The following is a 15,806-nucleotide window of genomic DNA, read 5'->3' on the forward strand; positions in this document are numbered from 1 at the left end:
TTCAGGACTACCTTTATTAGTTCAAGTTGTGTAAAGCTTTTTATTGAAGTGGCAATTTCACGGGGGTGGGGAGACAGAGACTACTAGATAACCCACCTTTTCCCAAAGTGCTGATCTCCCATCAAAACTCACCTTTGCTATTGAATAAAACCATTTGTGGCTGTTGGCATTGGTTCCCACTGCTTTCGCACTCAGGATGATATTGGCAGTGTGCTTCACAATGCCTTCTCTTTTGCTATTGTGGCATCCTGTAGGAACCCAGGAGTCTTTGTGGGTTCTTCCCCAGCTCTTCCAAGTTGCTGAGTCTCGCCTTGCCACAGAGAGGTTGCAGCTAAGTGAGGCTTTGGAATGATCTCAATTGACCTAAGTGAATGGATTTTAATACCTGATTGCTATGAGGAAGGAGCATGGGGATAATGCATTCATTCTCAACTCTGTAATGTAATGCGTGTTAAAATAGTTTCCACTCACAATGAGCGCTAATTGCACTTTGTGTACGAGTAAATGAAGCATGTGTGTTGGTATGTGGGTAAAAGCATCTTTGGTTTGCAGGCCCACACGGGGCAGAGTCTTTGCTACTTTTGAGACTAGAGCCCTTCTCTCTGTCTGGGGTGCCAAAATCGGATCAAAATGGGTTTCTGCACCTCAGGTTTCTTGGCTATCATGTCTAACGTGTTTGCAACATGTAGATATGAAATCATGACAACTGAAGAGGATCAGGAAATTACATTTGATCTTCAGGAGGAATTTCTGTAGGCTCTCAGTGCAAGTGCATATAGGAGTCCTTGACTTACGACCAGAATTGAAACTGGACCTTCCATCGCTAAGCGATGCAGTTGTTAAGTGAGAAATGCCTGATTTTACAATCTTTTGCTACAGTCATTCAGAGAATCACTACACAGGGTGTAGGGAACTACATAGGGAACTACACAGTCATTAAATGAATCCAGCTGATTTTGCTTGATGGAAATCCTTGGGAAGGTCGCAAATGGCTACCATGTAATCTTGGGATGCCGCAGTCATTGTAAATATTTGCTGATTGCCAAATGCCCTAATTTTGATCATGTGACGGCACAGTTGCTGCAATGGTCGGAACTGGGAGGACTGGTTGTAAGTAACTTTCTTCAGCACCACTGCAACTTCAAGTGGTCATCAAATAAATGGCCATAAACCGAGGACTAGCTGTAATTGTGAAAGGTGTACAGTGAAATAAGTTAAAATAAGAGCCACTTGTTAACTTCTTTGTTAACATTGGACAGTTATTCTTCCTTGAAAACCAAGCACAGACTTTTATTATACACTGGTTGCTTGCTTGCTTTTTTACCTGTTGTATACCACAAATGAGTGACATCAATAAAATTGGTGCTGGAAGCAGAGTGGAGGTTGAAATCCTCTCTCTCAATTTCATTCTCCACCTAACCGAAAGGAAGAGAATGTTCCCTAATATTGTGAAAATGAATGTGTCACTTTCATGAAAATGAGATTTCAACATTATCCAGGTCAAAACGAAATGCAAACAATGCTTTTCTGGTCATAAACACTTTCAGCTTTCCCTTATCCTGTTATAGGCTGCTGAAGATTATTCTTTACTGTACTTTATACTTAAATATCTTTCTCTGCTTCTGGAACAAGCAGGCCAAAACATTGGAATGATATATTGTCATTACTGAGCTAATTCTAGCATTCAGGTCTTTCTATTTGAAAGCCAAAATTCTCCCTCGATTCCGTTTATCATAGCATGGAAATATAGTCATGCTATACTAACACTGACCACTAGGAGGCAATATGTGACTGCTTTCATCCTCTTTGGGGCCCTGTACACAGAGAAATAAAGACTATGTCATCCCTTCATGAATGAGGTTTTAGGTGACTTCCCCTACCCTTCAGAGTTTTATATGAAATTTTACAAGAAGCAGTCCCAAACAGTATTAAACTGGTCACATACTGCCTCTTGATTATGACTATAAATAGAAACACCACAGATATACATTATATAAAAATAGAGAAACTCCCCTTTCATGAGGGCATGATATGTGGTAACAGCGATATCTTTCTGGTTTGAGAGTTTAAGAAAAAAGAAGGTGGATTATACATACTATCTTAAAGATAATTTCTCTCTGTATAGTAAGCCTTCCTACAATACCACTGAGCACCAAGGCTTGGATCACTTCTAAAGCTAATAGCAATAGCGCTTATATACCGCTTCACAGTGCTTTACTGGCCTCTCTAAGAGGTTTACAGGTCAGCCTATTGCCCCCAACAATCTGGGTCCTCATTTTACCAACCTCGGAAGGATGGAAGGCTGAGTCAACCTTGAGCCTGGTGAGATTTGAACTGCCAAATTGCAGGCAGCCGGCAGGCAGCAGAAGTAGCCTGCAGTACTGCATTCTAACCACTGCACCACCACAGCTCTATAATAGCTGTCTATATAGCTAAACTTTAGCTATATAATGCACTATATAGCTAAAGTTTAAGGGCCTGTGAGTTCCAAAGGGTTTGAATCCTATAGAACAGAGTTCCCCAACATTTCTGGCTTTACGGACTCAGAGGGGGGGGGGGGATAGGCCAGCAAGCGGGCATGTATGTGGGCCTATCACTCATGCAAATGAAGTACCCGTGCCCATGCTCACCCACTGCTCATGCAAGTGAGGATGCACACGCAGTTGCAGACCATTTATGTGGCCTGGTGGCAATCCCCTCATGGCCCATGGCCCACAGGTTGGGATCCCTGCTATAGAAGGATCTGTGGCTATGTGTATCTGGTGAATTCCAAATAGGACAAAATGTTCATGCACTGCCTCCTGGTGGTCAATACAAGTAAAACCACACATGAAATGCCCTGTTGTTGATGTTGATGTTATCCATTCAGTCCTGTCCTATTCGTGGCGATTCTGTGTGCCAGGTCTCTCCACATCTTCCAATCTTGCACTATTTCTTTGAGTTTTTCTATGCTCTGGCTAGTATCAGCTTTGATGGTACCCAGCCACCTTGTTCTTTGGCGGCCTAGTTTCCTTTTACTCATGCCCTTACACACAGGCTTACTTGATTTCCATTCTGAATGGGAGCAGTGAAATTTTTTTATTGTTACAGTGTATGTCTCGCTGGAGAAAGCAATTATGTTTGGAAGAGTTAGACATATACAGCTGTTTTGAGAGCTTAAGGGAAAAGGTGTACTGGCTGTACCATTCTAAAAATGAGCAATCTATGTTATTTTGGGCTCAAGTAGCAGATATCACAGCTTGTTCCTGGTAAATAAGGAGAACTAAAATCAATGACGCTGCAAATAATCTCAATAAATTGGGACAAGCAGATCACAATGTTGCTGATTCACCTGGTTTCCTTTCTCTCTACCTGCAGAAGATGGGTACTCCCATTACTCCTTAACTGTCCATGGCTGTCGCATTGCTTTCCTGTATTGGCCGTTGCTGGAGAGTGCAAGACCCGTCAAGTTCCTCTGGAAACTGGAGCAGGTGAGAAGACGGCTGCTGGTATCTTGATGTCTCCATGTCCCTCTCTTTCTTGCTTGCACCAGGCTCACAGGAGTGTGCCCTTTTTTCTGGCCGCAGGTCTGTGATGATGAGTGGCACCATTATGCTCTGAACCTGGAGTTCCCCACCGTTACACTTTATGTAGATGGTGTCTCCTATGACCCTGCTCTGATCCATGACAATGGTCTCATCCACCCACCACGACGTGAATCTTCCCTCATGATTGGAGCGTGTTGGTCTGGTAAGTAAGGTCCATTAATGGCAGAAATAAAAAGCGGCCAGAAGGAAAGAGAGATGTAAAGTAAAAAAACACTTCCAGGAAAGAAGCAAGTAAACAGAACTTTTTGCAAAAAGAAAAAGAAAACCATTATCAAACTTAAGTATATTTGTCCAGTTAACAGCATAAATTACACTATGAATAACTTCACTAGGGATCAACACATCCGTTAGTTTTACATGAAGATGTGTCTATTGGGTGTTTTACTACAAAAACAATATAAATATTCCCAGAGCTGGAGTGGATAAAGGGATGGTGTTGGTTAGGTGTGCAAGTGGAGTTTCCTTTTCTCAAATCAAAGGAGGCTTAATTCTACCAGATAATGTAATGAAATCGTTTCAATAGTCATACGAGTATTATTCAAGCCCAAGCCCATAAAATACTGTAATTGGCTGACCACAGTTTAGATTAATTCCAGACAGAAAGTTTGTTTTAGTCAATTTAGTGACGTATCTGGCTGTCAAGGAATGGAAACAATCAGTATTGTGTTTTCGTAGCCAAAAACGTTTCAGCTTTCCAAAACCCTAGCTTGGAAGTAGAAAGCTCTGGAAAGATTTTGTGGCCTCTCCCCACTAACCCCTCACATATTCACACCATGTAGTTGTGCCTCTGAATAATTTTAGTGTTTAGAAGCAGCAAGCTCATTTCTCAGATCTCAAGTGTTTAACGTTAGCTTTTGATTTAGTAATATACTAAGCCTTCCTTGGTCACAGACAACCCTTACAGGATGACTCTCATTCAGTGTTTTGATTTTGTTTTTCCTTGTGCAGAGGAGAGAAACAAGGAAAAAATAAAAGGGAATGAGAACTCCACTGATTTGGGACAAGGTACACGACATTCCTTGTGCCACCAAGCATGGCTCTCATCATTGTTCATGCATGAGATTTCCCTTCCCCACAATCTTTTCCTTCCCTTCACATCTGGGAAGAAAGTCTTGGCACCATGATAACCTAGCAGTGTAGCAGCTTCTGGATAGGATGGTGGTTTTGCAGCTTGTGAGAGGGACTGAAGCCGAGACAGAACACAGTTAAAATTTTCACCGAATCTGAGCTATGGTTGGTGTTAAGAGGTGGGATATCTTTGGGGAACCGATTCTTTTCTGAAAGCACCAAGAGAAAACTGGCTCTGCACAATATGCCACCCTCCATCTTCTATGGGGCAGTTGCTCTGCTTCTCATCTGGCTGCATATCCAAGACTCTTTCCCTCTCCCTTGCTGTTGCTCTTCCCATGCTTCCTCCTTTTCTCTTCTCTTTTCTCCTGTCTCTTCACCTGTCTCTCACACCACCCCTCCTCCTGTATCCTCCTTTAGGAGACTCTCTGCCGATTCATCACTTCTTCCATGGTTATCTGGCTGGCTTCACTATTCGCCCTGGCAGCCTTGAGAGCCGGGAGGTGATAGAGTGTCTCTATGCCTGTCGTGAAGGGCTGGACTACAGCGACTTTGACAGCCTTGGCAAAGGGATGAAGGTATACCTTCCCCTGCCTTCTGGTGGCATGATCTTCCTTCCTGCCCTGTTAGCACCTTGGCTTGGCTTCCCGGATCGTGCCTGCTCCTGCCCACCGGAGAGTCTCCTCATGTCTCTTGATGGCAGCCCTTAATACTTCCAGCAAAGCTGCCTCACAGCCACCTTCCTCTTCTCCCCACAGGTGCATGTCAACCCCTCTCAGTCCCTTCTTATTTTGGAGGGGGATGATGTGGAAACTTTCAACCGGGCAATTCAGCATGTGGCCTATATGAATTCCCTGCGCTTTGCTACTCCTGGAGTCCGGCCTCTCAAACTGACCACCGCTGTCAAGTAAGTAGGATCACTGAAGCTATGCAACAGCCTCCCGGCAGCTGTAACTCTTGTTTATATTCCGGAGCCAGTGCTATTCTGTCACCCCAATTGTCAGTTTACTTCTTTGCTTTTGGTGTGCATGTGCTTTAAAGAGGCAACTGAGGCTTTTTAGGGTAAGGAAAGGGGGGGGATGTAGGGGGAAAAGATGGAGGCAAAGGGAAAACACATCTTTTGGTAATGGTTTCTTTATGGAAGGTGGAAAAATTATGTAGTGGAAGGAGAAATCATGTGAGGTTCAGTCTTTCACAACTGATTATTTGTTCTTAGAACAACATCTGTGAAAAATGTGAGCTATGTATTTTCCCAACTTTAGATACATGTTAGTGATATGCCAGGATAATGAGATACTGGAAATCAGTTTGTTTTCAGTCCGAAGCCTCTGGAGAACTGAGCGGGGGATCAGATGATGGGACTTGGCCCTCTCTCTTTGTCTTATTTTCTTGAAGGTTGGTAAGATTTGAATTGGGAAAATAAGGAGGTAAAAAGATGGGGGCCTAACTCCTAACCCTAAAACTGTTGTTTTGAACAACCACTTGGAGCTAAAAGATGACAGTTAAAGCTCTAAATTTAGCTGTTGGGTTTATGGAACAAATGAGAATGAAACCAAGAATGTGTTTATGTGTGTTTCCTTATCTGCATTGTATTTGCTCCTGATTATTTTATTTATATTTATTTATTTATTTGATTTTTATCCTGTCTTTGTTTTGCTCTATGCCCTTTGCTTAAGGATTTATATGCCTAGTAATAGGCTGAACTCAGAGTAACTGACTGGCCCAAAGTCACCTAGATGGCTTTCATGCCTAAGGAAGAACAAGCCTCCTGAATTCAAACTGGCTCTCTTGATTAGAAATGCAAAAAGGCTTTCAGGTGAAAGTACTGAATTTACACTGAACAAGCAGAGGATAAGACAGACCAATAAAAATCTTCTCCTTCTCCTCTGACTGATAGCTCCAGCTCTTATACAAATAATCTAAACAGAACAGCAGAACTATTTTTCTACTGGAGAAGAATATGCAATGGTACCACAAACACAATTGGGGGATTCTTTTTGTCTGCCAGAGAGAATGCGCAGCAGCTAATGGTAATTGCCCTGGGAGTGAGCAGGACATTCTAGTCTCAGTCATTGGCCAGGGAGCCAAGATTCTGTTGCTAAACTGTCAGTGAAAATCACCAGCTCAGAACGATTAGCCCAGACCAAAGTAGATATAAATGCCTATTTATGTATAATCACTTCATTTTACATTCCAGAAATCCTGATCTGCTTAGTTTATAAGCCATCTGTATACAAAAATTGTTTAAAAAGCAGGGCGAAAGCAAATATATAATTAAATAAGCCAGAAGCTTCAGCAGGCCAAACTGTGTGATCGACCTATTTGTGATAGCTGTCCCTTTTGTTTTTAGGCTGCAGTCTCTCTCTGTTTTTATCTTTTAAAATGAATTTCTTTTTTATTTAATTTTTGTCGATGTTAAGTGCTGTCAGCTGCCAAGGAGTATGCCAAGGCTGGATATACTGTAGACTTCCTTTTAAAATAAACAGCTATGCACCCAATTTAGATCGCATGCACCTTGGCAGAGAACGAGGCAAGGAAGACCTCATAGATTTTTTCTTATCCTCTTAGGTGCTTTAGTGAAGAATCGTGTGTCTCTATACCAGATGTGGAAGGCTACGTGGTTGTGCTTCAGCCAGATGCTCCACAGATCTCACTGCGTGGCAGTTCCCACTTTGCCCGGCCTGCTTCTGACTTTGAAGATGCGGAGGGAGTCCTCCTTTTTCCCGACCTCCAGATTTCTTGCTCCATTTCGCACCAGGTGGAGGCCAAGAAAGATGAGAGCTGGCATGGCACAGGTCAGTTGAGGGACACGTCTTCTGACACAGATGCTGTGGGACACGGCAGGGCAAGGAAGAGCCAGGCATTGGAAAGAGAAAACGATTTTGCTGAAAGACCCCAAACTGTTGGTGGCTTTGGAGGGTCCTAGGAGTGTAGCAGTGCTAATAAGTAGCATCAATGCTATGGAACAAGTTGGAAGAAATGTTTTTGCTTTGGATGATGTTTTACTTAAAACAAACCTAGCAGAAGTTTAGCATAGCTATTTGAGGGCTAAACACTGTACAGTTGAAATTTGGGCCACCAAATGTTAATGGTTTGATCATGAAGGTTTTCAGAACCCCAAGATATAGCTGGGGGATGATGATGTTTTTGGAATGCTTGTGATTAATTTAGTGTAATAGTGGTTTGTCTAATAAATCATAGTTAACCAAACAGTAGTTTAATGAAATATATAAACTAAACCTAGCCTTTCCTTTCCTCTCAGAGAAGAAAGACAGATGGAAACAAAAAATAGCAAAAGGTTATAAAGCACAATGAACTTATTGTTAAGTTTACCAACAGCAGAAGGAAAGTGAGGAGAGAGCCACAAGGCAAGATTATGCAAGATATGAAATTAATATGTGCTTAAATTAAGAAAAAGAGAGATAAGATAGGGGGAGTAGCAAAGAGAACACAGCAACAATAGGAAACCTTTTGAGTGATCCCATCATATTAGAAAGAAGTATGTTTTACTGTAAAAGTTTTAAACTGATATATAGATATGTTAATTGTTAGCCAGACTTCCCAAAACATGTAAGAATGTTTACTGTTTATATAGTGCATTTTACAAGTGTTATGACAGTGATCCTTACAATATGATGATGACCATATAAAGAGAAAATTAAACTTTTGAAACAATGGCTTGCATAAAACCAGCCATTGTTTGCCTGCAGTGGTTTCGTTAATTCTATTATCTTGGTGAGTTCAGAAGTGGAACATTTTCCTCATTCTGCTTGCAAAACTGCAGGAAAGCAGCTAATTATTGTCTTGAAATTAAACATTGATTGTGTTCTCATTAGAGCCATTATTTTGATACTTAAAATAATTTATCTTGCCCAAAATATGATTTGCCTGGGCTTCCGGTGCAAATTCTACACACCTCAGCTTTTTATAAAGTTAATGATTTTTTCCCTTCATACAACAATTACATATTTTATTTTCTTTCTTAATATTTTTTCTTCCTGGCAGTGGCAGATACACGAATGTCAGATGAGATTGTTCACAACCTCGATGGTTGTGAGATCTCCCTGATTGGAGAAGAACTGGATCCTGAACGAGAATATCTTGTCTTGGACGGAGCATCCCTCCAGCAGCGAGGTCTGGAGCTCATGAATACTTCAGCCTACCTCACTGTCACAGGTATGAATGCATCACCTGAATAGTTCTCTTTCTTCTGGCATTATTCATCTCCTTTGTGTCAACATCCTGAAATGCTCAAAGTCCCTAAAGAAACTAAAACTCTTGTTCTGTCAACTAGCAACTGTTACATATACATGGTCAAACTAGCAGAAATAGTAGCACGTCCTTGTTTTAAAGTCATATCTGTCCTAATCTTCTAGACCAGTGTTTCTCAGTTTTGGCATATTTAAGATGTTTGGACTTCAACTTCCAGAATTCCCCAGCCAGCATGCCTCCCAAGAACATGTAGACTGAAAATTCTGGGAATTGAAATCCACACATCTTAAAGTTGTCAAGGTTCAGAAACACTGATCTAGACAAAGCGATATTATATAATATATTGTATCATGTCACATTTCATATTTTACACTTTATTATAGTACACATTACAAATGTTAATGCAAATAAATTATATTGATGTGGTATGTGTAAAACATCTCTCTCTCTCTAGTCTTATTTTTTCCTTAGCTTAGCTCCAGTACAATAATGGTTTGGAAACAAACTATTAAGAGAAATTCCATTTTAGGGTGTAGGCAGTGGGAAAGAGGTAACCAAATCCATTATATTCCAAATACCACCCCAACTACCCTTTATTTTGTTTGAATAGTTATCTGCTAGTGCTCTGCTCAGACATTGGCAATGGCAGAGAGAGGACCTTTGGCACTGTATGTATAATTCACATGACTGAGAATGTCAAATGGGGGAACAGTTCTGCCTTGGCAGTCAGAGAGCTCCAATGCTAGAGGCTTCACTGTTCTCAAAGCTCTACTAACAGAGGAGTATAAGAGGGAGGTTTTCAATCTCTTATTCTTCTCCTTGAGGCATTCAGATTTCTTCCTAAGTGCCTTATGCTTTGCAGACCATATTAGGCATTCTGTGGAGCAACTGGTGAAAAGTTTATTATTAATGCACTCCTGATGCTGATTGTGTTCTGCTAGAAATAATTAAAAAGAGCCGTAGCTGGTGGGCACCCCCATCAGCATTTCTCTTCACATTTATAGACCAGACTGGTTATATGCCAAGAGACTGGGGAATGGCAATTATTGTACCAATCTCTAAAAAGGGCAATAAAAATGACTCATGTAACCAAAGGCCCATAAGTCTATTGAGTGTTATTAGCAAGTTATTTGCTGAGCACCTAATTTACAAACCTGGATAATCTCAGAGGGCATAATTGAAGGCAGGCTGGAGTCAGAGAGGGGAGATGAACAATTGATCATATTTTGATGTTTTATCACTTTGTACAAAAATAAACATCTAAAAAGAAATCTTCCTTTTTCGGGGCTTTTTTCAACTTTAAACAAGACTTTGACCCAATATCCAGAAATACCCTCTGGGAAAAATTAAAAAGTACCATTAGACGCCTCCTCTACCTCACACAAAAATTATGCCCCAATTTGTCGTTAAAAGTGAGGTGTATCCCCCAAGGGACTTTATTTGGTTCAGTAAGTTTAAAAAAAGGACTCATCAGGGACGCATTTTGGCCCCTTCCCTTTTCAATCTCTACATTAATTCCTTGACTGATCTTTCACATAACCCAGGCTGCCATCCTCCCAATTTAGCACAACACAAAATCCCAATACTTCTTTAGGCCGATACTGTTGCTGTTATCTTGGTCCAACCCCAACTGGACTGAAGAGAGCTCTTGCAGCAACATGATGATTTTGTACTGCAGACAAAATAATCTAGTCCTCCATTTTGACAAATCAAAACCCCTTTTTTACAATGCAGTATCTCTTTCTCTGTCTTTGTGTTTCTCCAGGTGGCCAATTATGGTTGCTTTGCTTATTGGCTTGTCTATAAGACTGATTTCTGAGCTGGCACCCATGCCTGCAGGGCTTTTTCTCTCTTTATCCCACGTCTCTTCCAGGTTCTTTTCAGTTTCCTGAGTGGAAGTTTTTCCAGTTGCTTCTCTAACACTAAATTGCCTCCCGCTGCCCATACAGCACCTAAAAGTCACAATTAACTCAAAACAGTAATAAAATCGGTCTTGGGGAGAAATGGAGCACCAAGAAAGGAAAAGCACTAGAACAGTGATGGCTAACCTTTTCCGGACCGAGTGCCCAAAATGCACGCGTGAAGCCCCAAAATGCAATACATGTGCAGCCCCTGCATATGCACCCCGCCCCTGCACATGCAGACCGGTGCATGCATGCACCCCCCCACACATGCCCCGTCCCCGACGATCAGCTGGCTGGTGGGAGGCGCATGCACATGCATGGTGGAGCTGAACTGGGGTGATGGCTCATGTGCCCACAGAGAAGGCGCTGCATGTCACTTGTTGCACGCGTGCCATAGGTTCACCATCATGGCACTAGAAGGACGAGTTTGGGTGGCCTCATGTGCAACTTGTGATAAAGTTAAGTGATGGGTTAAAAAATAGTTGTAAATTGGCTGCATAGATCATTTCCTGCTGCAGGATTCTAGATGCTAGTGAGATAAACAGTCTAGATTTTTCTGTCCTGGGAAATATGAACAGAGGAGGGAATGAAAAAGCAGTGGCAAAGTAAAGGTTAAGTAGCCAATTTCCTGTTTTTTTCCATTATGTCTTTCATAGTATTTCACACCAGGCATTTTCTTTATTTGTAAATTAAATTTAGTTAGCCTTCTAATCTCCTTCCCTCCCCTCCCGTCCCTTTCCCTCCCTCCCCCCTCCCCCTCCTCTTCCCATCCCATCCCATCCCATCCCTAGGCAGTTTATAAATTTAATATAAAGTAAAATATAATAACATCTCATGAAACACAGAGCAGAAAAACAGCCAAGTCTGAACATGGTCCATTTGCCATCCTTTTTCACACCTGAGTCTTGATGTTCTTTTCCCACATCTAGGGGTGGAGAGCATAGCTGTGTATGAAGAAATCCTTCACCAGATCTCCTATTGCATCCGCCATGGAGCAGCCCTTTATGAAAGAAAGTTTCGTCTTTCTTGCACTGAGATGAATGGGCGTTACTCCAGCAATGAGTTCACTGTTGAGGTAAGTTTCACAAGAGAGTATGTGACACTCAGAATTCATGAATAACTGAAGTAGAGCCAGTTGGATATAAAGTAATTTGAACCTAGTTAATTTCTCTCTGCAGGTGAATGTCCTCCACAATATGAATCGAGGCGCTCATCCCAACCACATTATGAGTGGCCAGCAGTTCACACATCGAGGCCACCATCTGCCTCCAGAGCTCTCTGGGCACAGTCTGGCTAATGTTCACCGTAATTCCAGTATGTACATGTTGATATACTAAGTACAGACTATGACATGATAATAAGAGAAAGCAAGTTAGCAGATACAATTTTAGGGCCCAAACAGATGAGACCCAGCAGACCTTAAATGGATTCATCCATATAATTTTATTCAGACCAATTATGGAGAGGGAATACCTTAGGAAGTCTGTAAATCGAGAAAGAATCTTTCAAGAGAGTCTTACATTCATCAAGGAATAAATTAAGCCCAATGTACAGGTAAAATAAGACCACTTGCCCAGATTTCAGGAACAGCCAATAATTGCATTCAGAATATATTTGAGCAAAACTGCATTGCTATGATTAATCTTTGGGTCCTGGTGATTGGAGGGAAGAGACCCTTGGCCATAAAGCATTTGTTGTTTTAATGGCATCATAGTCACTTAAATAATTATCAAAGTTATGTTTTTTGCAATTCTTATTTAGCAGTTTAATAACTTCATAACCTTGAGGCTGAACTGTTTTGAGAAGTATAGAAAGAGGGACAAACACCCCCCACCCCCGAACAACAAGAAAGTGAAGATTTTTATAGAAGGGGAAGGAAACTCTGATTTGCTGGGCAATTTAAGGAAAGCTAGGCAGGTTCTTGTCTCTGTCCCTGCAGTTATTTCTATTGTTGGGCAAAACTGCCCTTTCAGGAGCAGCAGCAGGGTTGGGAAACAGGAGGGAGAGGTAGTGTTGAGGACATCAGGCTGATTGAGCTTGGGATGTTGGAATTGCTTTACTTGGGCTGCCCTTGGACTCACGGCTCATGTTCTTTGGTTATTTGGGCTTGCAAGGAGATCAGTTTGGGTCTGATAGAATTAAGCAAAGAAAGGAATTCAGATTGACCCTGGTCATGTCCAAAAGATAGGGAGGTAAAAAACTTTTCCTTTTATGCCCTTGAGTCAGTTTTTCCTTGTGACTGCCTGGACTAGTCCCTGCAGTTTTCTTGGCAAGAGTTTTTGGAAATGGTTTGCCATTGTTTCCTTCCTAAGGCTGAGAGGGAGCCTGAAGATCAGCCAGCAGGCTTCATACCTAAGATGGGTCTAGAACTCACTGGTTTGTAGCCTGGCACTACAAACTACTAATCTTGGTTTAGTTAACTACTAAACCAAACTTTTTTATTTGCTACATTTATTTTCTCCATTACAGAATTACTGTAGGACTTCCTGTCACTGTCTCTTCGAAGACAGTGTAACCTGACTTTTGTAAACCTGGGTGAAGATAAAGAAGAATGAAGACAACTGGATTCTGTGTGGGTGGTTTGGCCTCAAATGTTCCTCTGAGTTCCTCTTTTAAGTAAAACGGGGAGAAGGAAAATGGATTCCCTCCCTTGCTCACCATTTCCCCCACACCTGCTTAACAGGCACAGAGGACAGGGTGAAGGCTCAGTGGTTAAGATGCTGGGCTAGTCAGCTGGAAAGCTGGCAGCCCAGGTTCGAGACCTGAGTTGTGTGATGGGGTGAGGTCCCATACCCACTCTATCCAACCTAGCAGTTCGAAAGCATGCAAATGTGAGTAGATAAATAGGTACCACTTCGGTGAGGAGGTAAATAGTGCTCCGTGACATCATGCTAGCCACAGGACCGCAGAAATGTCTTCAGACAGCACTGGCTCAGTGGCCCTTGAAACAGAGAAGCGCACCCACTAGTCAACTAGAAGAGTAAAATCTGCAGGAACTCCTTTACCTTTATTTTTTACAGGCACAAGCAGCTGCTTTTCCATACCTGCTTATGAGCACAGGCAACTATACCATCTTGAAAGGTTTTAAACAGTTCTACTGCTATTTCAATTTTTGTTAGTAATATTTTCCACTTACCTTTGCTTTCTATGATTTCTGACTCTAATACAGCGATCAAGCCTTTGAACCTACCACTAATTTGGGGATCCTTTTTGTATATTCATGCCATCTCTCTTACATTTTCATTCTCTAATAGATTTTTGCCTCCTGCAAAAAGTTGTTTATGCGTTTTATATGACCCTCCCCCTCAAAAGTGCCCACCAAACATTATTTCCCCAACTGATTTGGGCTCTCTCTTCTCTTTTCTATTCTGCAGTGGTTCCTAGTGCTGCCACTATAATCATTGTGGTGTGCGTGGGCTTCCTGGCACTGATGGTAATCCTAGGTGTGCTGCGCATCCATTCCTTGCACAGGCGAGGGAGTGAACGGGAGGGTGCTGGGGAGTCTGCAGGAAGCCAGGGGAGTGCCAGGGCCAAGGAGAACGAGATGTTCTGGGATGATTCTGCTCTCACCATTATTGTCAACCCCATGGAGGTGAGTGAAAGAAGGGATGGATGGGTGGGAAGAGGCCATGTTTTAACTTGCATCGCTCCCTGCATCCTTTCTCTTCCGCAGTCATATCAGAGTTGCCAGGAGAGAGCAGCAGAGGCCAATGAATCCAAAGCCAGGGAAGCAGCTGAAGAGGAAGACAGCAGCGATTCTGAATCACCAGACAGCCTAGCCAGCAATGCCATCGATGAGCGGCGCATTGTGGGCAAGCATGATGCCTCTCGTCGCTACTAGAGGGATATAATGGATGGGGTAAAAGCGGACCACCACCAAAAGGTCGTGCTTATATTTAATAATTGGGGATATGGCCTGTTTCTACACATTTTCTCTATTTACATTTTACCCCCTCCCCTTCCTCCTGTTTTTTCCATTGTTTGCACAGTGGACTGGCGAGGACAGTTTTGGTGCATGAGGCAAAAGACGTAGTTGGCATCTTCTCCCTCTAAATTACCATTGGGGGTCAATCTTCAAGGAAGTTCCTTAGCTCATTGAAACAATTGGGAGCTCTGCCGAGAGCATTACTGTATATTTTATCCTGTTAGCCACTGATTTTGCTCTGGCTCTGCTCTGCCTCTTGAGGTTAGTGCTTCCCTGGGCCCAAAGTGTATCCATGTTGATCTTCATTAAAAACAATCAAACAGCAGGGCTCAGAAGAAGAGCCCTTCTCTCTTCTAAAATTCCTACTTCTTCTCAACTTACAAGCTTTTTGCTTGGACTGGTGGGGCAGGGCCCCTTGTCTCAATTCCCAGTTTAGGATTGCCACCACACTTGAGAAGGCTAAAATGAATTGGCATGCTATGTAAGCAAAGCAGAGAGAAATGAGAAAGGAGCAGGGAGGGACAACACAAGGGTTACATCAGAATTCCCAAAATACTATATATATATAATATTGTATATTTTTTCAATGTTGTTGTTTGAGATTCTTGTTTGATGCAAAGAAACAAAAAATAAAAACCCCTGCAGCTTGTGTCGCTTTGTAAAATTGTCAATAATATTCAAGCAAGTGAAGGAAATATGATATGGAAAAGGGAATGGAACACATTTTAAAATAAAAAAGGATTTTAAAAATGTATACTCTGCGTTTTGGAGCCTCTTTTTTCTGAAACAAGCTTTGTTGTCTTGCAAAAGCTTTTACCTGGTGTAGTGAAAATAGGGCAAAGGGACACAAGTCAGCAGAGTTTTGTTCACGGTTGACCACTTCAGAAGTCTCCTTTGCCTAGTCTGTGAACTGCAGGATTTATTTGGCAAGCAGAAGAGTAGAATGTGCAGAGCTCAAGACTTTTAGGTATAGAAAGTTAGCACCCACCCTTCTCCTATAAGAATGAAATATTCTAGGAAATATTAAAAAGGCAGAATATTATACATCCTTGGATGAGAAAAAGAGAAACATGCTCTTGGAAAGCAGCCCCCACCTTTGTTAATAGCCCC

The 15,806-nt window shown here is 42.0% G+C and overlaps 1 protein-coding gene across 2 annotated transcripts in view; it reads left to right on the forward strand.

Annotated features, from left to right (window-relative positions):
- The window catches only part of CLSTN3 (calsyntenin 3), a 37,037-nt gene extending 21,587 nt beyond the window's left edge, over nt 1-15,450 (forward strand). Inside the window, exons 8-18 of one of the 2 annotated variants that reach the window (XM_034411015.3) lie at nt 3,358-3,470; nt 3,567-3,729; nt 4,536-4,592; nt 5,076-5,233; nt 5,414-5,562; nt 7,224-7,450; nt 8,661-8,831; nt 11,701-11,846; nt 11,950-12,085; nt 14,146-14,363; nt 14,445-15,450. In XM_034411015.3, coding sequence (XP_034266906.1) covers nt 3,358-3,470; nt 3,567-3,729; nt 4,536-4,592; nt 5,076-5,233; nt 5,414-5,562; nt 7,224-7,450; nt 8,661-8,831; nt 11,701-11,846; nt 11,950-12,085; nt 14,146-14,363; nt 14,445-14,612 — 1,706 coding nt within the window. In that variant the 3' untranslated portion in view covers nt 14,613-15,450. The remainder of the gene's footprint in view (nt 1-3,357; nt 3,471-3,566; nt 3,730-4,535; nt 4,593-5,075; nt 5,234-5,413; nt 5,563-7,223; nt 7,451-8,660; nt 8,832-11,700; nt 11,847-11,949; nt 12,086-14,145; nt 14,364-14,444) is intronic. The other variant, XM_034411016.3, reaches the window with a different exon arrangement.
- The last annotated feature ends 356 nt before the right edge of the window (nt 15,451-15,806 follow it).

The sequence above is a fragment of the Pantherophis guttatus genome, chromosome 2 (assembly GCF_059756535.1).
Source record: "Pantherophis guttatus breed Tessera chromosome 2, ASM5975653v1, whole genome shotgun sequence".
NCBI classification, from domain to species: domain Eukaryota; kingdom Metazoa; phylum Chordata; class Lepidosauria; order Squamata; family Colubridae; genus Pantherophis; species Pantherophis guttatus.